At 41.8% G+C, this 25921-nt stretch overlaps 3 protein-coding genes and 1 pseudogene across 12 annotated transcripts in view; 2 read left to right on the forward strand and 2 right to left on the reverse strand.

The window, feature by feature from the left end:
- The window catches only part of RBKS (ribokinase), a 94496-nt gene extending 79235 nt beyond the window's left edge, over positions 1-15261 (forward strand). For all 10 annotated transcript variants that reach the window (XM_072771402.1, XM_072771405.1, XM_072771403.1 and 7 more), the window contains one exon: positions 12889-15261. In XM_072771402.1, coding sequence (XP_072627503.1) covers positions 12889-13062 — 174 coding nt within the window. In that variant the 3' untranslated portion in view covers positions 13063-15261. The remainder of the gene's footprint in view (positions 1-12888) is intronic.
- Positions 14884-24198, reverse strand: MRPL33 (mitochondrial ribosomal protein L33). Its single transcript, XM_072771416.1, has 4 exons — positions 24120-24198; positions 23282-23300; positions 21414-21520; positions 14884-15184 (listed from the first exon to the last, which is right to left on the reverse strand). The coding sequence occupies exons 1-4, from the start codon at positions 24139-24141 to the stop codon at positions 15135-15137; spliced, it is 198 nt and encodes a 65-aa protein (XP_072627517.1). The 5' UTR covers positions 24142-24198; the 3' UTR covers positions 14884-15134.
- LOC140601913 (kanadaptin-like) overlaps positions 14884-25921 on the reverse strand; it is a 103301-nt gene continuing 92263 nt past the window's right edge. Inside the window, exons 15-17 of the transcript XR_012004995.1 lie at positions 21414-21520; positions 17568-17674; positions 14884-15184 (exon numbers count right to left, since the gene is read on the reverse strand). The gene's annotated coding sequence lies outside the window, so the exon portion shown is untranslated. The remainder of the gene's footprint in view (positions 15185-17567; positions 17675-21413; positions 21521-25921) is intronic.
- LOC140601926 (small ribosomal subunit protein eS4, X isoform-like) lies at positions 17167-22577 on the forward strand (annotated as a pseudogene).

Consider the following 25921-nt stretch of genomic DNA (forward strand, 5'->3'; position numbering starts at 1 on the left):
TCCCCCACACGTGACCAGGGCAATGCAAGGTCACAGCCTCTTCTCTGCTCCTGCCCCAAGCACACTGAGGAAAATAGGACTCCACACAGAGGAACATCGTTAGACATTCCCTATCCCTACTCTGTCATCCCTGTCATTCTTCGTGGCTATAGAAAACCTACACCTTCCCATGGGGAAATAGGAAAATTCAAGCCGTAGCCAAAAGCCCAATCTCTCTCTCTCTCAAAATAGCTTCTCCACCTGCTCTGTTGCTGGGTTTCCACACAGATGACCTTGGTGCAACTCCTGACTGCCCTTTCCCACCTTGATTTTTCCTTTGGGCTAGTTATTTAACCTCCTCGAATACCAGTGTCCTCAGTCTTAAAATCAGGACCCCCTCAGTGTTGCTGCCAACCTCTGTGGCACTTGTGCAAACCTGAAGCAGGTGCCCCTTTGGCCAGGCAGATGGCGTGAGGAGCCAAGCATGGCCTGTGGACCACAGTCCCCGCCCCCAACCTGGGCACCCTGGTGCAGTGCCACCTTGCAGAACCACTCACTGCGGCCCCAACTGCGCCTACCTCTGCACAGGCTCTTGTGAAATAAAGGCCATAATATGCACGGCACTTGGCCAAGAGCATGATTGAGCAGAACCTCAGACAAAAGAGCTAACATAGACCACTTGGACTTGGATCAACACGTGGGTGTGCTCTGCTGGGATGGCACCATCGGCCCTCTTCAGGCATCTCTTGCCAGCTCCGTGAGGTTTATCAGTGTGCTCCCATTTCTTGTCAGGAGAACAGAGCCCTGAGAGACTGGAAGTGAGCTGGGAAGTGAGGGAGCAGACTTATGGTCATAGTCAGGGGCTCCAGGAGGGCACGGGGCAGTGGGACAGTCGACAGAGATTGGTCCAAATGAGTGGCCACCTCCCGAGCAACAGTGCCCCAGGTACTAGGGGCAGAGGCTGCCCACCTCCGCCCCACACCCCAACTCTGCGGAGCTGCCCTCAGGAACCCCCACTTCTCAGATTTTCCCAATGGAGACCTCTCCCTAGCTGCTCATGAGTGTGATGCTCCCTACCCCACCATGCCTGCAGACCGCCTGGGCCTCTGCACCTGCTCACCCCACTGGAAGGCTCGGGTAGGCCAGAGGGCATGTTCTGCTGTTCTTTCACTCCACTGATAATCCACCTGCCCCCATGGATGCCACAGACCAGGACTCCTCCAAAGCCAGGAGTGGGAAGGCCTTCAGGAGAATAGGAATTTCAGAAGGCCTGTCCATCCTGTAAGAGCAGCTCTTCCTTAAGAGGAAACCACTGTGCAAAAGGCAATGAATAGTAGCCACCTGGGTATTTTTATGGAAGAAAGATGAATTATGCCATCACCCCTTCTGGCACAGAAATAATTTTCAGTAAAAGGTTAAAACCATCATGTTGTATCAATGAGAATCGTTCCATTATTCCAAGAATGATTGATTGGAAAGTACTTTACTTACAGGAAAATCAAAGTGATACAATGCAGCTTCCACTTTTAAAGCACTTTCCATTAAAAAAAAAATCATACCAATGTATAAAAATAGTTATACTGAAGATGTGAATCAACAGCCGAGGAATTTATTGGCACTTGAAAGCCTTGTGATATAAATAGATTCAACAATGAGAATGAATCTCAAGTAACTCTGGGCTGTGGCAATCTAACCTCCATTTTCACTGACACAAAAGAAAGTCACATGTAGTTCAGCGAGTCATCTGGCCACCTTGGAAAAGAACACAACAAAATTAGGTCCAACAGGTCAGGTCAACCCAAAGCACTGGGTGAGGCAGTGGGAGGGACAGAGGGACAGCACTGTGGCCTCTGCCCTCAAAGAGTCTTAAGATTGTCCCAGACTGGAGGCCTGCACACAAAACAGTCGCCAGCATGGTGTCCTAAGGGAAGGGCAGTGCAATAGGAGATAGAAGGGAGAGAGCTTCTTTTGACTTCGTAATTTCCTTCCCTCCCTCCCCTCTCCCTGCCTCCCACAGTCTCCCTGTGGTGTAATGTGAACAGAACACAGAGTCAGCTGGGTCTGGATGCAAACAGCAACCCTGCCACTCACTAGCTGCGTGACCTGGGACAGAATGATTTCACGTTTCTAGGAATCAGGCCCCCGCAGGGTTGCAGGGGGCAGGGGGCTGTTGTAAAGATGAAATGTCCTGTGTGTGTATATTAAGTACCCAGCTTTGCTGCTTCCTGATGCAAAGCAAATGGTGAAAGTTCACTTCTTCCTCACCCTTCCACACCTCTGTGAAGGTTAAGGAGTACTTAGTTTTCCACCCTTTTCATGCTTAAATTTCAAAGGGCTTGTCCATCTTTGGATATAAGGTGATTTTCAAGGTGGTATTTGCTGCATGTCTGTATGGAGTTGATGGCTCTTGTCCTCCAAGAGCTTTCCTACTTCTTTGTGTTTTGGGACTCAGAGGCCCCACTGCTGCCCTCTTTGTAAAGAACATGCAAAACCCACCACCACCCTGCCTGCCGCCTCCCTTCTGGTGAGAAGGTGGAGACCAGGGCAGCTGAGAACCGGCCCATTGGCAGTCATTGAGCATATACCGTATATGAGCGTATGTTGTATTTGAGCACATACTGTTAAACTCTGAGGAGTCAAGGAAAGAACTAGACACGATTTCTGACCTCTCCTAAGACTTCATCATATTGGTGTCACCTCAGTCGAGATTCTTGGTGGAAAACAGCAAACCAGTTGTGGGACTGGCATGAGGCACTGGACGCTGTCATCACAGTGCTACCCCTAACATCCCGGACCGCAGGTCCTCTGCAGTCACTGTCATGGCCAGAAAGTTCCTCCCAGTCCCCTTGACTTTCAGATGGATGTCACTGCCTAGTCCTTCACTGCAAGGGAAACCGCCTGGATGAGATGGGTATTCTCAATGCAGGGAGGAGCATCTCTCAATTCAATTCACCCTGACCTGGAGTCGATGTCTTAACTAAATTAAGAAAAAGGAAAATTATTCAGAGGCTGAAATCGGCTCATTTGTAAATTCACAAAGGGTGATGTTGATTTTTAAAATGTCTTTAGTAAAATTTCTTTTATTAAAAACATTAAAACGTTTGCTTACCTAAGTAAAGCTTACAGACAAGTTGTAGTTATATACGCTGCGGAGTTTCACCAGTGATTTTATTGCTGCCTCTCAGAGCACTTAAATATACTTCTTTTTGGATGAACCCATTGAGAACAATTTGCAGACATCATGACTCTTCACCTCTTACTACTGCAGTATAGAACTCCTGAGAACGAGGACATAACAAAACTACAACCTAACACTGAAATAATCTTATATGCCTAGTCCGATAATGTCTCAAAGTGTTTTTTTTTTTTCAAAGTGTTTTTTTATAACTTTTTTTGGTCCAGGAGGCAGTCCAAGAGTATGTATGGCATTTAACTGTCATGGTCTTTTGGGCTCCTTTACTATGAAACAGGTCCTCAACCTTGTCTTTCCTGATATTGATATTTTTTTTGAAAAGCACAAGCTCATTGTTTTGTGGAATTTTTCACCATTTAGGTTTGTCGAGGGCTTCCCCATGATCTGAATTAGAGAACTCGCTTTAGGCAGGAATACTACACAAGTGACATTATGTCCTCATCAAAGCCCCATATCGGGGAGCACCTGTGACAGCAGTTTGTCTCATTATTGGTAGGTTGCTCACTAGGTCAAGGTGCTGTCTCCCAGGGCTCTTTACTAGACAGTTATCTGTTATGAATAGGCAATCTGTATGGAGATACTTTCAGACTTGCAAATATTGTGTCCTCATCAAACCTTTATCCAGCAGTTTTAAAAGCATCCATTGATGATTCTTCCCTGAATCAGTTATTACTATGATGGCTGAAAAATCACCATCAAACTTCTGTATTTACTAATTGGCATTCTACTTTAAGGAAGAGTTTTCCCTTCTACATTATTTATTTTTTCATTTATCTATTTAAAATCAGTATAGACTCATGGATTCTTTTTTTTTTTTTTTAGATTTATTTTATTTATTCCAGAGTAGGGGGAGGGATAGAGAAAGAGAGAGAGTCCCAAGCAGACTCCACACTGAGCACGGAGCCCGACTCAGGGCTTGATCCCACCACCTCAAGATCATGACCTGAGATGAAACCAAGAATTAGAAGCTTAACAAACTGTACCACTCAGACACCCCAGACTCATGAATTCTTAATAAATTTTCAAATGATTGTGTTAACAGATTACCTATTATCTATTCCTTCTATAAATCACTTCTGCGGGCAGCCCGGGTGGCTCAGCAGTTTAGCGCCGCCTTCAGCCCAGGGCCTGATCCTGGAGACCTGGGATCGAGTCCCACGTCGGGCTCCCTGCATGGAGCCTGCTTCTCCTTCTGCCTGTGTCTCTGCCTCTCTGTGTGTGTGTGTCTCTCATGAATAAATAAATAAAATCTTTAAAATAAATAGAAATAAATAAATCACTTCTGCATTTGTGGATGGGTCAGCCTCATTGCAAGCATATTTCTTTTTTGATATGGACCTGAACTTTTCATCTACACCCCACTATTTACAAAGGCAAACAGGAAATAGAAAACAGAACTTTTTATGGGGATTTTTGGTTGAACACATAGGTAATCAAAGTGTTTTTAAGTAGGGCAGCCCCGGTGGCACAGCGGTTTAGCGCCGCCTGCAGCCCAGGGTGTGATCCTGGAGACCCGGGATGGAGTCCAACATCGGACTCCCCGCATGGTGCCTGCTTCTCCCTCTGCCTGTGTCTCTGCCTCTGTGTGTGTGTGTGTGTCTCTATGAATAAATAAATAAAATCTTTAAAAAAAAAAAAGTGTTTTTAAGTAGCTGTGGCAAAATGGGATGTCACGAGAAGACACAAGGGAGCAGGCCCTTCGAAAGAAAGGAAAGAAAGGGGTTTTGCAGGAAGACATGAGAAGGGAAAGAAGAGTGGCATAATCATACTTCATGAGTGGACAGAAAAAGGGGGGCATGACAGAACCGAGTGGGGTGGACAAAGGGCAGGGAGATGGAACGAATATGCAGAAGAGCAAAGAGGTCAGGAGAGTAAGGTGGAAAGGCTAAGCTAAAGTAACAACATGAGTTTGGTGAACTGAATTTGGGTAAGAAAACTGAGAAGTAAGGAATGACAGAGTCACAAGATTCCTATGAGATATTAATAGCCTCATTATTTATGAGAAAACTAAGTCAGAGAGAATTTGTAGTAGTTTCCCAACGTCGCAGAGCTAGTAAGTGGCAAAGCCGAGATTCAATACAAATCTGACTACAAAGCCACAGCACAAGGAGAGAAACATTTGTAGTGAAGAACAGAGGTGGAATTAGGGCCCACAGTATAAGGCCCAGTAGGTTCTAATATGCCAATCATGACAATTAACACTGGCCCACAATTAAGTCTCAAAAATTATCTTAACCATGCACTTTAATCAGCAATAAGGTGAGGGTACTTAGATATTAGATATCTATTATCTATTAGATATCTATTATCTATTAGATATCTATTATCTATTAGATATCATATTATCGATTATCTATTAGATATCATATTAGATATTGTCAAAGTTTTCAAACCTTATATTACACTCCTGTATGACTCAGTGCCCTCCACCCCTCAACCCTGCCTTTTAAAAAAATCAGTTTTATTGAAATGTCATTTTCATACATAAGATTTCACCCATTTTAAGTGTATGATTCAATGAGTTTTGACAAATGTAGAGGCATTGAACTACCAATCATAATTCTAGAACTTTGAATCACTCCAGAAAGTTCCCTGCATAGACCTTGTGGAGCTGATATTCTCTACCCTCTGGCCTGTTTTTTGGTCATCTACTTCTGCCTTTTCCAGAATTTCATGTAAATGAAGTCATATAATATGTAGTGTTTTGTGTTTGACTTCTTTCACTTAGGATAATGCTTTTGAGATTTATCCATGTTGTATTAGCAGTCTTTCCCTTTTTGTTGCTAAGTTGTATTCCACCATACGGATGTACCACAGGTTTTGGGGTTTTTTTTAAAGATTTTATTTATTTATTCATGAGAGACACAGAGAGAGAGTGAGAGGCAGAAGCACAGGCAGAGGGATCCCTGGGTGGCGCAGCGGTTTGGCGCCTGCCTTTGGCCCAGGGCGCGATCCTGGAGACCCGGGATCGAATCCCATATCAGGCTCCCGATGCATGGAGCCTGCTTCTCCCTCTGCCTGTGTCTCTGCCTCTCTCTCTCTCTCTCTGTGACTATCATAAGTAAATAAATAAAAAAATTAAAAAAAAAAAAAAAAAAGAAGCACAGGCAGAGGGAGAAGCAGGCTCCATGCAGGGAGCCCGATGTGGGACTCGATCCCAGGTCTCCAGTATCATGCCCTGGGCTGAAGGCGGCACTAAACTGCTAAGCCACCACAGTTTTTTTTTACCCACTTATCCATTCAAGGACATCTGGATTGTTTCCCACTTGGAATGATTATAAAGTTGATATAACCATTCACATATAAATGTTTGTGTGCTATATGTTTTCATTCCTCTTACATAGACACCTAAGAGTAGAACTGCTCAGCTATATAAGTTTATGCTGAATAATGTAAGAAACTGCCAAACTCTTTTCCAAAGTGTCTGTATCATTTTGTATTCCCACAGATAAGAGTTCTAGTTGTTCCACTGGAACAAAAGTCAGTATTTTTAGTTTTTTTTTAATTTAACCTTTCTAACGGGTAAGCAGTATTATCTCATTGTGTTTTTAATCTGCACTTCCCTAGTGTTCAATGATGTTAAGCATCTTTTTATATACTTATTTGCCATCCATGTATCTTCTTTGATGAGATCTCTGTTCAATACTTTTGCCCATTTTTACTGGGATTTTTGTCTTTTTGGATTGTACTATTAAAATATAAGAATGCTTTATCAGATATATGGGGGTTTTCTCCTAGATTTTTGTTGTTGTTGTTGTTTTAACCCTTATATTTGAGTCTATGCCCATTTAGAATTAATTTTTGTGTATTATGTGAAGTTTCATGTTTTTCTATATGGATATCCATTTCTTCCAGCACTATCCTTTCCTCCACTAAATTGCCTTGTTGAAAAAGCTATCCTTTCCTCCACTGAATTACCTTGTTAAAAATAAGTTGCTGGTCTGTTTAACAGACTCTTTTCTGTTCAAATGATCTACAATGTCTGTCTTTATATGACTATCTCACTGTCTGCTTACTATATCTTATGGTAAGTCTTGAAATCAGTTTACATCCTCTAGCTTTGTTCTTTTCAAAATTGTTTTATCTATTCTAGGTCCTTTGTATTTCCATATAAATTTTAGAGATCAGTTTAACAACTTCTAAAAACTGCTAACTGGGATTTTTATTGGAATTACTCTGAATCTATACTATACATCAGTTTAGGAAGAATTGATGCATTACCAATACTGGGCTTTCCAAATTCATGAACATAGTTTATCTCACCATTTATTTGAATTTTTTAAATCTCTTTTACTTTCCATAGTAAGAATGTATAAATCTTGTACATATTCATTTATATTGCACAGATTTCATTTAAACCTACTTAATATTTTTATGCTAATGTGGTTATGTTTTGATTACTTAAACTTCTTATTGTTCACTGCAACTGTATAGAAATACAATTGTTTTTTTTATATTGACCTTGTGTCCTGTGACCTTGCTAAATCTACTATTTCTAGTAGCTTTTTTGCTGGATTTCTTATGATTTTCTACATAGGTGATTATGCCATCTGCTAAGAAAGAGATTTACTTCTTCCTTTTCTTTTTATCTTATTTTCTTTCCTTTTTTTTTTTTATCTTATTGCACTGGCTACAATCTAGTATGATGTCAAATAGAAGTAGTGAGTACAGGCATCCTTGATCTATTTCCAATATCAGGAGAAAATCATTCAATCTTTTTCATTAATCATGAGTTCACTGGATTTTTCATAAATTCCCTTTATCAAGAAGATCAAGTTATACCTCCTATTCCAATTTTGCTGAATTCTTATCATTAATGGGTATAGAATTTTGTCAAGTGCTTTTTCTGTTTCTACTAAAATTTTCTTAACTTTTTAATATAGTAAAACTACACTGATTTTTTTTTTAAGACTTTATTTATTTATTCATGAGAGACACAGAGAGAGAGAGGCAGAGACACAGGCAGAGGCAGAAGCAGGCTCCATGCAGGGAGCCCGACGTGGGACTCGATCCCGGGTCTCCAAGATCACGCCCTGGGCTGAAGGCCGCACTAAACCGCTGAGCCACCCAGGCTGCCCGTACACTGATTTTTTAATGTTAGTTTTAAATGTAATTAGTTTTAATGTTAAACTAATCTTGCATTCCTGGGATAAGCCCTATTGTTCATGAGATACACACATACACACACACACACGAGTTTACTAAAATTTTTTTAAGGTTTTTACATCTAAGTTCATGAGAAGTTTTGATTTGCTTTGTCTTTTTTTTTTTTTTTTTTTTCTTGAATTATCATTACCTGGGTTTTGTATCACACTAATGCTAGCCCTACAAATTTATTTGGAAAGTTTCCTTGGCTCTTCTACTTTCAGAAAGAATTTGGGTAGAATTAGTATTTTTTCTTACTTAAATGTTTGCTAGAATTATCAATGAAGCTATCTAGTTTAGAGGGGCTTTTTTAAGATTTTATTTATTTATTCATTAGAGACAGAGACAGAGAGAGGCAGAAACATAAGCAGAGGGAGAAGTAGGCTCCATGCAGGGAGCCCGATGTGGGACTCGATTCCAGGACTCCAGGGTCATACTCTGGGCCGAAGGCAGGTGCTCAACCGCTGAGTCACCCAGACATCCCTAACTTAGAGGTTTTTTATGTGGAGAGACTATTTTTATTTTTTTATTTTTTTTTTATTTTTTTTTTTTTAAGATTTTTATTTATTTATTCATGATAGTCACAGAGAGAGAGAGAGGCAGACACACAGGCAGAGGGAGAAGCAGGCTCCATGCACCGGGAGCCCGATGTGGGATTCGATCCCGGGTCTCCAGGATCGCACCCTGGGCCAAAGGCAGGCGCCAAACCGCTGCGCCACCCAGGGATCCCGAGACTATTTTTAATAAAGTAGTTTCTATCAACACAGTGTGTAGCACTAAGAATGAAAGGAAATCAAGTTGTGAAAATCACCATTGCCTAAATGCTTCCAACACACACAGTTCTATCAAACACTGTTTCCCTGGCTTTGGCTATAATGAGAAGCAATTTAAATTATTTCAGTAGTCTTTTCAGACAGAAGTACAATGCTTTTTATACATTCTTAAAGACCTTGTCTGCAGCTAAATAACTCCACTAGCCAACAGGAGTATATAAAACTGATTTCTGTCAGTGATGCTAAAATGTTTCCCCTCAGCCCTGTGCCTTTGCACTGGTCAGGCTACAAGTTAAAGGTGAAAGAGTTACATAAATATGACTTACCTATTCATGAAGTATGTTTATTCTCTTAAATTTTTTTGAAAAATATTATCAGCTCATAACAATAACCTTAAGCAATAATATAAAAGATACATAAAAGAAAAAAATACTGTCCCCTTGCCTTGTAAATAAGAAAACCAAATATTGGGGGATCCCTGGGTGGCTCAGGGATTTAGCGCCTGCCTTTGGCCCAGGGCGCGATCCTGGAGTCCCGGGATTGAGTCCCACGTCCGGCTCCCAGCATGGAGCCTGCTTCTCCCTCCTCCTGTGTCTCTGCCTCTCTATCTATCTCTCTATCTATCTCTCTATCTATCTATCTATCTCTCTATCTATCTATCTATCTATCATGAATAAATAAATAAATAAATCTTTAAAAAAAAGAAAAAGAAAACCAAATATTGGGGCACCTAGGTAGCTCAGTTAAGCGTCTGCCTTCTGCTGAGGTCATGACTGCAGGGTCCTGGGGTCAAGCCCTACACTGGGCCCCCAGCTCAGTGGGGAGTCTGTCCCTCTCCCCTCCCCACCCCCACTTGCGGGAGTGTGAGTTTTGTAAACATTGTATTGAGGGAGGGCAAGAGCCCTGTCTCTCTTACTCCATTGTTTCCGTCAGGAAAGACTGATACAAACAATTGCAAAGCATCTAGTGTGGCACCTGACACATTTTGGGCACTCAAAAAACATTTATGGGAGGAAGGAAAGTGTTGAATTCACACCTGGGTTACTATGACTCCTTGGCAAGTTTAATACTGACTGCTTTATCTGTGTAAACAAGGGGAAATGTCATTCTCCTTAAAGCCATTCACTGTCTCATGAGCTCATTCTTTTCCTTCCTCCTCATGTGTCTTTGTTCCTTGAGGCCTGCCTTCTCTATAAATCTGTCTTGTCTATAAGAACTCCCTTCTTCAGGGAGGCTGTCTTCAAACTCTTTCTTAGAATCCAACAGCATAGGAATGCCTGGGTGGCTCAGTGGTTGAGCGTCTGCCTTTGGCTCAGGTCATGATCCCAGCGTCCCAGGGATCGAGTCCCACTTCGGGCTCCCCTCAGGGAGCCTGCTTCTCCCTCTGCCTTTGTCTCTGCCTCTCTCTCTCTGTCTCTCATGAATAAATAAGTAAAATCTTAAAAAAAAATCCAACAGCACTTATAAACTCTGCCATACTACTTAGCATTTAATCCACAATGGGTTAAAGGGAATCCACCCCTTTACCAGCACCCATCGCTGTCCTGGGCATATAGCTCATTAAATACTTTAGTTGCAACTGGAACAATCTTGTGTGCCAAGGCTCTTCACTGAAGTCTGAAGTATAACCTCAAGATTTGTTATGAAAACCCTTGAGTAGGGGATCCCTGGGTGGCGCAGCGGTTCGGCGTCTGCCTTTGGCCCAGGGCGCGATCCTGGAGACCCGGGATCGAATCCCACGTCGGGCTCCTGGTGCATGGAGCCTGCTTCTCCCTCTGCCTGTGTCTCTGCCTCTCTCTCTCTCTCTCTGTGACTATCATAAATAAATAAAAATTTAAAAAAAAAAGAAAACCCTTGGGTATAAGGAACAACAAACTGGGAAAAACTGGAAAATGACCCTGAAAGCTATTAAATATCAGAATGATTTTTCAAGTGAGTTTGTATAATCATATTTAAATTAATTTAAATATATCTGTTAGATGAACACATAACTAGGTATTACCCTGCCTGAGGCAGAAGTAACAGACTTTCTTTAGTGTTTTCTATTTCTATGGGCCCATATATATATATTTTACCAACTCAGACCTTTGGAACTTCAGAGAAAAGGGAAAGCAATTGTTTTTTCCCTGTATTTAGTTTGAAAATGGTATCTGAATAGCTCTCACCCTGTTCTGCATCCATTTTAATGGAGAAATGGCTAAATCTAGGGCTAAAGCAGGGACTAATAAAAGATGAGCCTGGAGTATCTTATAATATCAGAAAGTAAAACACTCAAGAAACAAAACAATGGGGGTATATCAAAGGGACAGAGGAGCCAACTGAAAGAGCTCCCCATGGCCAAAGCTGGAACATTTGAGCAATGAAATAATGTAGTACTGGATTATAGCCCAAAAAATAAATTAAAAAAAAAATTTTAAAGACCCATGAGGGGAATCCCTGGGTGGCCCAGCGGTTTAGTGCCTGCTTTTGGCACAGGGCATGATCCTGGGGTCCCGGGATCAAGTCCCACATCAGGCTTCCTGCATGGAGCCTGCTTCTCTCTCTGCCTATGTCTCTGCCTCTCTCTGTCTCTCTCTCTCTGTCTCTCATGAATAAATAAAATCTTTTTTTTTTAAAGTATTGGGTTTATTTTTTTTTAATTTATTTATTTATGATAGTCACACAGAGAGAGAGAGAGAGAGAGGCAGAGACACAGGCAGAGGGAGAAGCAGGCTCCATGCACCGGGAGCCCGATGTGGGATTCGATCCCGGGTCTCCAGGATCACGCCCTGGGCCAAAAGCAGGCGCCAAACCGCTACGCCACCCAGGGATTCCTAAAATCTTTAAAAAAAAAAAAAAAAAGACCCATGAGTTCATTCAGATATAATTAGGTGGCTGAATAAATGGGGAGGCAAATTTCCCATAGAGAATTCCAAATAATACTCTGCTCTTCCCCTTAAGTGTGGACTACACTTAATGACTTACTTCTCTTGTAAAGAGAGAGGAAAGTAACTTTACAGTGGAGAAAGCTGGCAAAGACTGCCTTAGCCAAGTAATCAAGATTAATATTATCAGTGGCAAGTCCCCATGACAGTATGTACTCTTGATATATGTGATGAGAGAATGACGCTTCACCTCTGTGGTCTTCCTCCCAAAAACCGTAACCACACTCTAACTATGAGAGAAACATCCCAACTGAGGCACATTCTACAAAATATCTGACCCATCCTCAAAACTATCAAGGTCATCAAAAAGAATGTGGGCAGCCCGGGTGGCTCAGCAGCTTAGCGCCCCATCTTCAGCCCAGGGCCTGATCCTGGAGACTGGGGATTGAGTCCCAGGTTGGGCTCCCTGCATGGAACCTGCTTCTCCCTCTGCCTGTGTCTCTGCCTCTGTGTGTGTGTGTGTGTGTGTGTGTGTGTGTGTGTCATGAATAAACAAAATCTTAAAAAAACAAAGAATGTCCAAGAAACTTCACAGCCTATAGGAGTCTAAGGAGCCATGACAACTTAATGTAATAGGGTATCCTGGAGGAGATCTTGGGACAAAAAAAAGGACATTAAGCAAAACTAGTGAAATCCAAATTAATTAAGTATGGAGTTCAACTAATATCAATACTATTTCACCATTATGACACATGTAGCACATTACCAGGGGTTACTAGACATTACCTGGATGTGGGGTATATGGAACCTGTGTACTACCTTTTACCTTTTATGTAAATCTTTTAAAATAAGAAGTGTACTTGAATAGTTCTAAAATACAATCTGGACACCAGGTGACTAATGCTTATCTCCACAACTATGCTTTTAATTTCAGGGTGCTGGTGACAGTTTCGTGGGGGCTTTGGCCTTCTACCTGGCTTACTACCCACATCTGTCCTTGGAAGAAATGCTCAAGAGATCCAATTTCATCGCTGCAGTCAGCGTCCAGGCTGCAGGAACACAGTCATCTTATCCATACAAAAAAGACCTGCCACTTGATCTGTTTTGATTACTACTAACCCTAAAATAAACATACCTGGAAATAAAATGTACTTGGGGGAGGGAGGTGGCTCCTCTTAGCCAGCAGCTTACTATAAAATACCCTCTTCTCCTTTATTTGCAAATATGTTGATTTATGAAGTCATCCTCCAGCTTTCATTTATTCTTTTATAATGATGATTTCTTTGCTTTTTATGTATTTGCAAGAGCCAACCAAAATTAAGATCCCATGCCCGGGAACTATACAAACATTAGCACCAGCAGGAACCAGCAAACTCACTAGCCAACAGATTATGAACACTGTGTGTCCACCATAGATCAAGGGTTGTGGATAACAATATCTAGAGTCGGAGCAGAGAATGTTAAATAAAGGGGGCACATGGACTGTTCAAGCAGTCCCTAAGAGGGACAGCTGATACTCAGCCTTAGTGTTGCCAAAGCTTGTTTTGCCAGGGAAGCCAGAAGCTTGGATGTTCATTGAAATTTTATCAATGTTTGTATCAGCAATTGATTTTTTTAAAAACGTAAACACCACCTGTGGGCCACATTAAGCTCATGTGCTGAAGGGACGAATCATTTGTTAAGCCAGATTTTAAGCTGTTGTTTTGCTTTGTTTTTAATGGTGATTCCTGTGTGTCACAGACCCTTTGTGTCAGGCTTGCCCAGGATCAGGTGAACAATTTTTCTTGTAACCCAGTATCATATATATAGTTTCAACCAAAAAAAAAAAAGCGAAGATCTCACCTATTATTACTTTGAGGCAGAGTTTTAACAAAAGATGCCAGAAAATAGCTAATGGACTATAATACCACAAGCCCCCTGAAAGTCAACAACTGTCTACATCTAATTCCAACTTCAGAAAGGCAAAGCCATTCTTACGTATCCTCCATAGACAGGGTGGGCCACAGGGAGGGAACACTGGTTTCCTCATGCTTGGGGTCATGGTGAGCACACCATCAGTCTTCTACATAAATGCTTTAAATGGTGTAGGATATGAACCAGCACAACTCAAAACAGAAGCTGATCCTTCTTATATTCAATCAGAAATGTGATCAGAAGAAAATTGGGATGCCTGGGTGGCTCAGCAGTAAGCGCCTGCCTTCAGCTCAGGGTGTGATCCTGGAGTCCCGGATTGAGTCCCACATCAGGCTCCCTGTATGGAGCCTGCTTCTCCCTCTGCCTAGGTCTCTGCCTCTCCGTCTCATGAATAAAAAAATCTTTAAAAGAAGAAAACTGAATAATTCTGAAAATCTGTAGTAAACAATAGCTTGAGAAAGTATATGGATCTGGGTAGGGCAGTCTTACTTTACGTGAACATTAGGGATTATCAGTGGAATTTCCATGTTGGTTAGCTGTGTGGTACCATGCTGCAGAAGTCCTAGCTGTGTCTCTATGGAAATACTATAGTTCTTTAAAAAAAAAAAAAAAAAAAAAAGGAAATTAGAAGATAAAGGGAGTCCAAAGCATTCCTAGAAACTCCTAGATACTGCTTTAGTGACCTAAGTTTGAGAATTGGACCAATGGCATTTTTCCTAATTATATAAGCACACAACAAAAGTTCTCATGGTTTCTTTTGTGTTACAACGCTGGCCCACTTCTTATTCCTGTTCAGCATTACCCTGTTATATCACACAAGAGTTTTTTCAAGATCACTCTGGAGAGTGACTCTGCCTTTCCTATGAAGTACAAAGAGGAGCAGACTGGAAAGTCTTGCACAAGTTTCATTATGGAAACTTTCTTTTATATGAAACAATGGTTATTCTTTAGTAATATAGTTGTTTTTTATTTCAAAGAGTGGGGGAAAACATCACTAAGAGACAATAGCACAGGCTATTTTAATATTTTTTATTAAGGGCTATAAAAATATCCAGAAAGATAAATAAATGTGATGCAATGATATATGTCCTAATATGAAGAACTTTCTTTCAGTACATTGTTTTTCTTCACAATGGCCTTCAAATCACAGGAGGCAGTGATTCCGTGCTATTTCCTCTTCTTTTATTACACACTGCAGAATTTCTGAATCAGTATCCCGCCCTTAGTCTTCTCATTTATAAATCAAATTCATTTTCAATCCATTGTTTAGAGGGAGCGTATTTTCTTCTGTTCCACAAAGAGGACTTTTGTTTTCACTGTAAGAGAAAAATGAGTTGTAGCAGAAAACTAAAAGCATCACCATTTCTAAATAAAAATACCTATCAGACTACAAGTACTCTCCTTTTTCTTATTTTACTATTCCTCTGACACGGGGATGGAGCAGATTTGCAAACTCAGTTCCTCAATCCCAGAGGCCAGAGAAACCTAGAGAAAATGGGAAGGAAGCCAAGGGAAGGCTCACCAGCCAATCAGTGGCACATTTGGTACCCCACAAAGTCATTTCTCACCCAATGTGAAATATCCAAATTAAAAAAAGCAAGGAACAAAGCATGGAAAGCACTCAAAGTCTTCACCCAGTTAATGAACACTCTTGCAGAAGATTAGCAAGACCAGACAAGAGCTGGACTCCAAAGAAAAAAGCAACAAGAACTGAGCAGACCAAGGAAGAAAAGGCAGTCTGGCTAGAAGAGTAAATACACATCAAACCTTATACTTTCCAGAGATGCCTTAATATATCCAAATATGGATTCTGTAGTATGGTAATAGAATGAAAACTATAACCAAAATCTCATTATTGAAAATACCATAACAGAGTATAGCTCTCTGAAACAAAACCAAAACAAAAGTACTAATTGCCTGGGGTGCCTGGATGGTTCAGTCAGTTGAGTGTTCAACTCTTGGTTTCAGCTCAGGTCATGATCACAGGGTCAGAAATCAAGCCCCGTGGGATCCCTGGGTGGCTCAGTGGTTTGGCGCCTGCCTTTGGCCCAGGGGGCGATCCTGGAGTCCCGGGATTGAGTCCCGCGTCGGGCTCCTGGCATGGAGCCTTCTTCTCCCTCTGCCTGTATCTCTGCCTCTCTATGTCTATGTCTATCGTGAATAAATAAATAAAATCTTTAAAAAAAAAAAATCAAGCCCCGCTTTGGGCTCCATGCTCAGCACAGTCTGCTCAAGATTCTCTCTCCCTCCCCTTTCCTCTCTGCCCCTCCCCTCACTAATACATGTGCAGATGCTCTCTAAAATAAGTAAATGAAGGGCAGCCCAGGTGGCTCAGCAGTTTAGTGCTGCCTTCAGCCCAGGGCCAGATCCTGGAGACCCGGGATCGAGTCCCACGTCAGGCTCCCTGCATGGAGCCTGCTTCTCCCTCTGCCTGTGTCTCTGCCTCTCTCTCTGTGTCTCTCATGAATAAATAAATAAAATATTTACAAAAAATAAAATAAAATAAGTAAATAAAAATAAAATCTTTAAAAAAGTACTAATTGCCTGGATGAAAGGTCAGGGACTAGTGCTGGGCAGTAAGGTTTTCATTGTTCTTAAAATGCCTTATAGCACTCCCCGATTTCAAAAATAATAACAGGAAGGTTAACTTAGGTCCATTTCATAGAAAAAGTAGGAGCCTGGAGTTGAAACTGGGTTTAAACCTGGGCGGCGCAGCGGTTTAGCGCCTGCCTTTGGCCCAGGGCACAATCCTGGAGACCCGGGATTGAATCCCACGTCGGGCTCCCGGTACATGGAGCCTCCTTCTCCCTCTGCCTGTGTCTCTGCCTCTCTCTGTGTCTCTCTCTCTCTTTGACTATCATAAATAAATAAAAATTTAAAATAAATAAATAAATAAACCTGGGCTCTACATTTATATCTGCTATGAGTCTTTGGGCAAATTTCTCAAAATGCTCGGCTTTCAGCTTGCTTCCCTATAAGGGGGATAACTCCACCTCCCTCACAGAATTGTTGTCAGGTATACAGTTGAATTGAAAGGACACATTGCTATCCATAATCATAAACATAATTTTCTGTCAAAATATTAGCTGCTTAATTCATAGAAGAATGAATCTGTCAAACTCTTTCCTTACATCTAACCTAGATCTATTCTGCTTCAATTAAAGTCTATATTGTCTTGTTTAGTCATCCAAGGAATCAAAACTGACAAGTTTTCATTTTCTTTACGATAAGCCTTCATATATTTTTTTTAATTTTTTTTTATTTATTTATGATAGTCATACAGAGAGAGAGAGAGAGAGAGGCAGAGACAGAGGCAGAGGGAGAAGCAGGCTCCATGCACAGGGAGCCCGACGTGGGATTCGATCCCGGGTCTCCAGAATCGCGCCCTGGGCCAAAGGCAGGCGCCAAACCGCTGCGCCACCCAGGGATCCCAAGCCTTCATATATTTAGCAAAGTTAAATAAGCTTACGCCTCAGCCTTTAATCCTTCCTCGTTGCAAATGAGCATCTAGTTTTATATGAGGAAAAGGAGTCTGAAAAGACACAAACTGGTTCTAGCCAGAGTATGCTATGAAATGCTCAAATAATTGGGAACTCTTCTGTTTCCTTTATAAAGCAGACCAATAAAACATTACCCTTAAACTAACCATTTACTCACTGCAATAATATATGCTGGGAGAACTGCCAAGCTATTTGGTACCTTGGGCAATGGGGCAGGCCCCAAGGCGAACATCATCATTCTGGCCTGCAGGGTATTCAGGAGGTGGGCAGAAAGCCAAGCAGTCCACTGTCCCAGAACATTTTCTTCTTCAGAAAAGACAAAGTTGTGCGGTCAAGGTTTAGACCATCCCTTATCAGAAAAGCTCTAACAGTTTGTTTGAAATTTATATATGAATCTGTTTCTCCCACTTTCAACTTATGATCAGAACTGCTCATGGTTGTGTTCTTTCCCAATCTCAAAACTTAAAATCAATCTAATAATAAGCTCCTAACACTTCTACACTAAGTATGAAAATCCTGATACATTTTCATACTGAAAATATAAAAGGTTATTCAAGTAACATTTGTTAACAGTGGACAAGTTCCTAAAAATAAACTCTAAGGGAGCTTAATGCTAGAAAAACAATTACTTTAAAGTTCATCACTCTGAGTTTTCATCAGCTGATCTAAAGAAATCAGAGGGAGAAAAATACCACACCAACTCAGTATCATATTGCTGTGGTCTGAATACTTGTGGTCTCCCTACCCCAAATGCATATGTTGAAATCCTAACCCCAAACAGGATGGTATTAGGAGGTGGGGGCCTCTGGGGAGTACTTTGGTCATGAGGACGTTTTCATGAACAGGAGTAACGCATTATAAAAGACCTCCACAATGCCTACTTGCCCTTCCACAGGCTACTAGGAAGAGGGCCTTCACCAGAAAGCAACCATGCTGGCACCTTGATCTTGGAAATTCCCAGGCCCAGAACTCTGAGAAATAAATTTCTGTTGTTTATAAGCCACCTAGTCTGTGGTATTTTGTTATAGCAACCCAAAAGGACTAAGACACATACTCTATCATTCTAGTAATTTTTCTACCATATGAGGTATCACCCTGAAATTCAGACTCCCAATCATCAGGTACAAACCTAGAATCTCTTTTATGTTATGATAAAGAATGACCAAAAATTTTAACACCATAAAAACAGCAGGGAATTTTACTTTTGTTGAAGAATGGAAATTATCCAATTTTAAGCTGACAACAGGGCTTATTTTGAAGGTGATATTTTTATTTTTCTTAGACATTAATGAATGCAGCATAATGAACGGTTCAATAGTGGTTGTGAGACCTTCTGTACAGACTCTGAAGGTGGCTATGAATGTAAAATGTAGCTGTTAGCCAGGATTCACACTTAGAGCCTGCCCAGACATCATGCACTGCTGGGTTTAACCTCCTGTGAAACCTCTCATTAACAGGTCCCTACATAGAGTAGTTTAGGGCCCAGGCTTTGGAGTCAGACAGTCTTGAGTTCAAATCTTTGTTTAAACATATTTTAGCTGTGTGTCCTTGATTAATCAAGATTCTTGACAAGAGATTTCTCATCTACAAAATGGACATTGCCTGGAGAGTACAGGTGCTTGTGTTCATGACATCTGAAGATACGAGATTTGTATAGGTAAGACAGACCTTTCCATTTTTTTTTTTTGATCATTCAAAGCACTTGTTTGTTTCCTTTCTTTTAGGGATCACTGTCTTTTATTGCCTTTATTGTCCTTTTGTTGTTTCCAGGGGGGGAAGGGAAATTCCGTTCCTATTATTCCATCTCGGCCAGAAGTAAGAGTCTATGAGGTCTTAGTTAATGAAAAAGCTGATTATGAGGTTAAGTAACTGTCTTTCATTATATAAGAGATTAATTTTGGGAATAGGATTCTGATACCAGTTCAATTCTGATCACCAATTGGGTGTCTTACAATTCAACTCAATTCTGCTCTCTTTTTGTGCCCTAGCATAGCCATGGCTCGTGGTCTCAAGAAGCATCTGAAGCATGTGCAGCTCCAAAGCACTAGATGCTAGATAAACTGACCAGTGTGTTTGCTTCTCATCCATCTACTGGTCCCCACAACCTCAGAGAATGTCTCCCACTCATCATTTTCCTAAGGAACAGACTTACGTATGCCCTAACAGGAGATTAGGTAAAGAAGATCTGTTTGCAGCGTTTTATTAAGATTGATGGCAAGGTCTGAACCGATATAACCTACCCTGCTGGTTTTATGGATGTCACCAGCATTGACAAGACATCCATCTGATGTATGACCCCAAGGGATGCTTTGCTATTCATCACATCACACCTGAGGAGGTCAAATAGAAGTTGTGCAAACTGAGAAAGATCTTTGTTGGGACAAAAGGAATCCCTCAACTGGTGACCCATGATGCTCACACCATGTGAAATCTTGAGCTCATCAAGGTGAAGGATACCATTCAGACTGATTTGGAGACTGGAAAGATTACTGATTTCATCAAGTTTGACACTGGTAATCTGTGTATGGTGACTGGAGGTGCTAACCTGGGAAGAATTGGTGTGATTACCAACAGACAGACACCCTGGTTCTTTTGATGTAGTTCATGTGAAAGATACCAATACCAGAGCTTTGCCACCCGGCTCTCCAACATTTTTGTTATTGGCAAAAGCAACAAACCATTTCCTTTCCCCATTGAAAGGGTATCTGCCTCACCACTGCTTGAGAGAGAGAGACTAGAGACTGGCAGCCAGAGCAGTGGGTAAAATGGTCTGCAGGTGATGTGACTGGAATTATGTTTAATTAAAGATAATACAGCATGATTTAAAAAGAAGAAGAAAAATCTTGATAGCAGCTACCAGGGATTAGTAACTCAGGAAGAGCCAGACAAAAGTGACACACAGGGGCAAGGTATGGGGAAGGGGCACAAAGCTTCTATGCCCTTTCCCAGCAGGTCACCCTCCCACAATCACTACACGGTCACCAACCCAGAAGCTCCAGTACAGTTCTTATTAAGAAGCAATTATAAAGAGACTGTTCAGAATCCAGGACACAAAAATGAAACAAATGGCCTGGAGTTTTAAAATAAATAATTTGTTTGCTAGTTTATATAAATCTGCTCATGAAATCCAAAAACAAAATTGGGCTCCTACCAATAGCAATCAGCTGCTGTCTTTTGTTTGTAAGCAGGCAATCTGGCCTTGGGAACACTTGTCTCTTTTGGACAAATACTTCTATCTACTGAGACCTTTAAAAAAAATTTATTGAGAGAGAGAAAGAGAAAGCACAGGCAGGGGGAGAAGAAGGCAAAGCAGACTTTCTACTAAGCCAGGAGCCCAATGTGGGGCTTAATCCCAAGACCCTGGCATCATGACCTGAGCCTAAGGCAGACACTTAACCGAATGAGTCACCCAGGTGCCCCTTACTGAGACCATTTAAAGTTACCATTTATTATTGCATTTTAGCAGAGGGTATAAAATGGAAAAGGACTTTTCTTATCTTCCAGCACTAATATACAGATACCATACTTCTTAAATTCAAATCTGGACTGACCTAACTGCTTGCCACTGTCAGATGATCCCAGGAGAATAGTTCCTTTCTTTCTGAAGATACTCTTTTCTTTGTTTCCAGAACAGTATCAGCTATACTTTTTACATGGCTGGTTTCCTTCCCAGAAAGAAACCTATCTAAAGGATAGAATAGAGGTGAAATCTGCCTCTTCCCAACTTTATGCTGTATCTCAGCATCCCGTTTGTGTCTCTCAAAGCACTGAGAAGAACATCATTTTCTTCTTTCTTTCTCTCCCTTCCAAACCAGATTATAAGTACCACGAGTGCGGAGACTAAGCTTGAATGTGTCCTGGTATATCCCAGCACCTGGGACAGTAAGTGGCACTACAGTAAACATTCAAAACTCACTTGCTAACTGAATGCTACAGAATTAAAGGGGCTGCAAAACTGCCAAGATATGTTAAGCTTCATTCTGGAAAGGGCAGCAGACCTTGAAAGCATCTGAATTTATTTTGGAGTAATTTATCTGAATCTTACCAATTGGGTCATAATGTAAGAGAGTGAGTTTCTCCCGTAGTCGGCTTCTCTTAGTGTTGAAGGAGTAACCTGTTCCAGCTTGGCTCAGCATTTTCACCAGAATGGTTCTAAGATTTAAAAAGAGGCTATTACAAGCTGAGGAAATAGACTAAAGTCAGTCACAGGAGGATGGCGTATTGTGAGAACTCTGTACAGTAGTATTAGTTGTGGGAATATCACTTAGCCCTAAGAAGATTCAGTTCTAAGACAGCCTACATTTTCCATAAACCACAGTTTCAATGGCTCAGATTTCCAAGGTTTGTTTCATTATAGAGTGCCTTGGTTATCAACTAACCAAACAACAAAAATCAAACCACATTGTGGGAACACTCAGACACCCACCTCTTGGAAGGAGCAGAAGTCAGGAGGGGTGAATTTGCAAAAGTATTGGTAATGCTAGGTGACCAGTCACGAAATTGTGAAGATGGCCATCTCAAGAAAGAGCCCTCTCTTCCAGGATGTGCAATAGGAGTAGTCAGAAAGGGACAAAATAAAGGGATTGGAACTTTTACACTGCTAACATGCAAAACCTTGTTCCCCTTCATATTTTAAGTTATAGTCATCCAAAGAATAAAGTTCATGTTTTGCCTCACTAGACCTTTTAATACCTTGTACTGTTACTTTTTCATGTGTCTGGCTTCCCTGTGTAGACCATGCTATTTTATTTCTCATCTAACTCCAAAAAGAATTTGTAGCACCTACAATACATTACACATCTTTGTCTCCTTTTCGATGTCTAGCACAGTGCCTCACACATAAGAGGCATACACTTGCTAATTAAGAAAGACAATAATTAGTCATTCATTCAAAAAGATTTAACAAATACTTATTAAGTGCTTACTCTGTGGAATGCACTACAGGAATTGCAAAGTTCTAAAAGGCTATAGCTGCCCCCTCCAGGAACCAACAGTACAGTAAGGAAGGTGAGTTGTGTAGACAAGGTCTATAAGGCAAGACATATTTGACAGATGTCACAAGAAGGATACAAAGAACATTAGAGGCAGGGAGTGACTCTAAAGAAACCAAAGGCATGGGAGGTTCCTAAAGAACCTGGAGGGGGAAACCCTAACATAAATAACTGGATTGTGGGAAAAGCAATATGAATAAAAGCTATCTTGGAGAAAACACTAACTTACATGTTTTTCATTAACTTTAATCCAAAATACCTAGTTTTATGATCTGTGATGTGTCTTGGGTTGTAAGCAAAGGCTGCATTAGAATTTTCCAATTTTTTTTTTCCTGGAAAAGAATTTTCCTATTTTTAACACAGAAAATCTTACTTCAGTTATTGTCTACAAAATTTATTTTGAGATGCCACTTTGGTATTTATAGTCTCTCTGGTATAGTGTGGAATCTTTCATCTTTGCTATTTTTGAAATGCTCATTCCATGAATGCAAAGGATTACAAAACTCATTAAAACTGACTGTAGTTCAATCAAATCACAGCTTGTTCAGCCTGATTCCTGTAGTGGGTGGGATCCAGACAAATGGCCCTGGGTCCTCCCTCTGAGGACACAGAAATATGGTGGTAGTCCAAAAAGAGAGCATGGGAACCCTGATGTTTTGTTTAGGAACAAGACAACAAGAGCTTCTTCAATTATTTAAACACTCACTTAAGTAGGTCGTTGGGCAGAAGGGAAAATATTTTTTGAAAGAATTCATAGAGCCAAAACAATTCCCCAAGTAAATAATCCTCAAACCAACTTTCAGAAAATCCAGACCAAATGCTTAGTTAAACCTAAGGAAGTACTGGCAGTGGCTGGAAAAACAAATTGAACATAAACAAGTAAAAAAAAAAAAAGAAAGAAAGAAAGAAAAACCTTACTTACTTTGACTTGCTCTTGGCAACTTTTTTTGCAGAGAGGAAAGGTTGAAAGAGAAAAGAAAATATCAATTTATTAGCTTTTTTATGCAAAGTTCATAGAAATGTCTGTAATACATATATGTAAGTAACGAAGTAGGCCATGGCTTGCCATTCAACTACTCCCTAGCTTGTAGAGCTCCCGCTAGGATTCTAGAAGGAAGACAAAGATCCAAGAAGACCAACACAATTCTGGATATAATGCTTTGCACAGTCTCTTTTCAGGTGGACCGGTTACTTTCCAAATCTTTCTAAGATCTGCTCCGTATGTTCCTCTCCTAAAGTGCAAAATATTTGCAATGGAACAAGCCACTGGTTTGACAAGTTAGCCGACGCTAATTGGAACCACCGTCATATTAGGTGGAGGAGGGAAACTACCGAGAGCCCAGCTGTTCTGACTTAGGGTAAATCACTGCCCGGCTCAGGCCATTTCCCCATCTTCAGAGTTCGAAGCAAGTGAACTAAAAATTCTGAGGTTTTTCCCCCAATTCGGACATGCAGGGATTGTACCAACATGTCCGTACAGAGGACGGGGAAAAGCGCCCCGCTCCTGCTGTTCAGACTCTACAGTCCCCGCGTCGGACCCCAACGGGACCCAGAACCAGCGCCGCAGACCCCCCCCCCCAAGTACCACCCGCCCCCAAAGGGGAGGCGCGCCGCGGGGCATGCCGGACGTTGTAGTCCAGAAAGCCTGGAGAGTCGCAGCGCCAGCTTCCCGGCCGCCGCGTGCCCCCGACCCCGCACCGTCCCGACGCCTGCCTCTCGCCCTCGCCGAAGGCCCTGCCGCCGCCTCCAGCCCCACTCACAGGTGACCGCGGACAGGAACATGGTGACAACACCCCCGCGGTCTCCGAAACGGGCCCAAAGTCGCTCAACAAACAACTGCTTCCGGGGCACACACCTTGTCCCGGAAGAGGACGTCGGGAGCTGCCCGAGGCCACGCCCCCATATAAATCTTCAGGCCCTCCCCCACCGGTGGCTTGAGTTCGTTGCAGGCCCGGCGTCTTACTGCAGTGGGGTTGGAGGTTGGAATCCCCTCCCTACCAGAGAATGAGTTTAAAAGCGCTCAGGTCCGCGCCCTAGGCCCTTCCTCTTACTTCTGGGTCAGAGTTAGGTCCTTACACACTTGTTTCATTAAATAATCGCCACCACCTGCTTTAAAGCCATAGGAACTGTGTTTCTCAGCTGCTCCAGGCTATCAGGTCCCCCCTGTATTTCCTTAAAATGTTTCCTTTGGGGACGCCTGGGTGGCTCAGTGGTGGAGCATCTGCCTTTGGCTCAGGACATGAACCTGGGGTCCTGAGGTCGAGTCCCACATCAGGTTCCCCTCGAGGACCTGCTTCTCCCTCTGCCTGTGTCTCTGCCTCTGTCTCTCTCATGAATAAATAAATAAAATCTAAAAAAAACAAAAAAAAAGTTTCCTTCGTTTGCCTCTCCCCAACCAATTTCATCTCCACCTGGTTAAGAGCTGCTCTCAGTCTCTTTAGAGTTAGAACTCCCACCTGAAGACCCCCCATTCCTTAATCTGTTGGATTTCTAAGAGGGCACCACCTTGAGCATCTTCTGTTAACTGCTGTATCCGAGCACCTGCTGCACCTGCTACAGTACCTCCAAGAGGGGCTGGACAACAGGTTTGGGGTCTTCACGTAACTTGTTCAGTGTCACAAAACTGGTAAATGGCAGAGTCAGAATTCCAACACAGGGCTTGTATGGAGACTCATGCCTTTCCCACTAGACGTTGGGACCTACTACTAATTTGCATCTTCAATTCTTCACGTCTCTCTGCAAGGAACCTGGGCTCTTTCAACACCAAGAGCATCTGTAACCTCATTTCCCAACTAATAATCAGGACTTCTGGATTTTTTTCCTAATCTGTGATTTTGTCTGTATATTAAATCTTACAAACGTGAAATAAAATTCAATCTCATGGATTCTCTTCACAAAAAGTAATAAAATTATTCGAAAGAAAATGTAGCTCTTCATGGGGCACCTGGGTGGCTCAGCTGGTTGAGCATCTACCTTCAGCTCAGGTCATGATCCCAGGGTTCCCAGATAGAGCCCTGCATGGAGCTCCCTGCTCAGCAGGGAGTTTGCTTCTCCCTCTCCCTTTGCCCCTCCCCTCTGCTTATGCTCTCTCTCTCTCTCTCTCTCCCACTCTCACCCCCTTAACTCTCAAATAAATAAAATCTTGGGAAAAATTAAAAATAAAATTTAGTTCTTCTATTCCTTTTTTTTTTTTTTTTAAATTAGGACTGTCCCTGGGTCACCTGGGTGGCTCAGTCAGTTAAGTGTCCAGTCATGATCCCAGAGTCCTAGGATGGAGGCCTGCATCAGGTTCCCTGCTCCTCAAGGAGTCTGCATCTCCCTCTCCCTCTTCCTCTACCCCTCCCTGCTGTGCATGTGTGCAGTCTCGCTCTCTCAAATAAATAAATAAAATCTCTAAAAAATAAAAATAAAAATAAATTGCAGCTGTCCTTGCCTTTTAGTACCTTATAGGTTTTTATCACCGTCTAATGATTTTCAATCTTTTAATAACCTGACTCTAACAATTGAGTGCCCTCTAAGCGCCCAAATCCTTCCTTACCTTGTGCAGTTCATCTGCTGACAG

This window comes from Canis lupus, chromosome 12 (genome assembly GCF_048164855.1).
Source record: "Canis lupus baileyi chromosome 12, mCanLup2.hap1, whole genome shotgun sequence".
Taxonomy (NCBI): domain Eukaryota; kingdom Metazoa; phylum Chordata; class Mammalia; order Carnivora; family Canidae; genus Canis; species Canis lupus.

Coding starts and splice junctions, on each gene's coding strand:
- MRPL33 (XM_072771416.1), bottom strand. CDS start 24,141: ATGTTCCTGTCCGCGGTCACCT. Junction 15,185..21,413: donor CTTACATTATGACCCAATTG/GTAAGATTCAGA, acceptor TTTCTCTTACAG/TGAAAACAAAAGTCCTCTTT.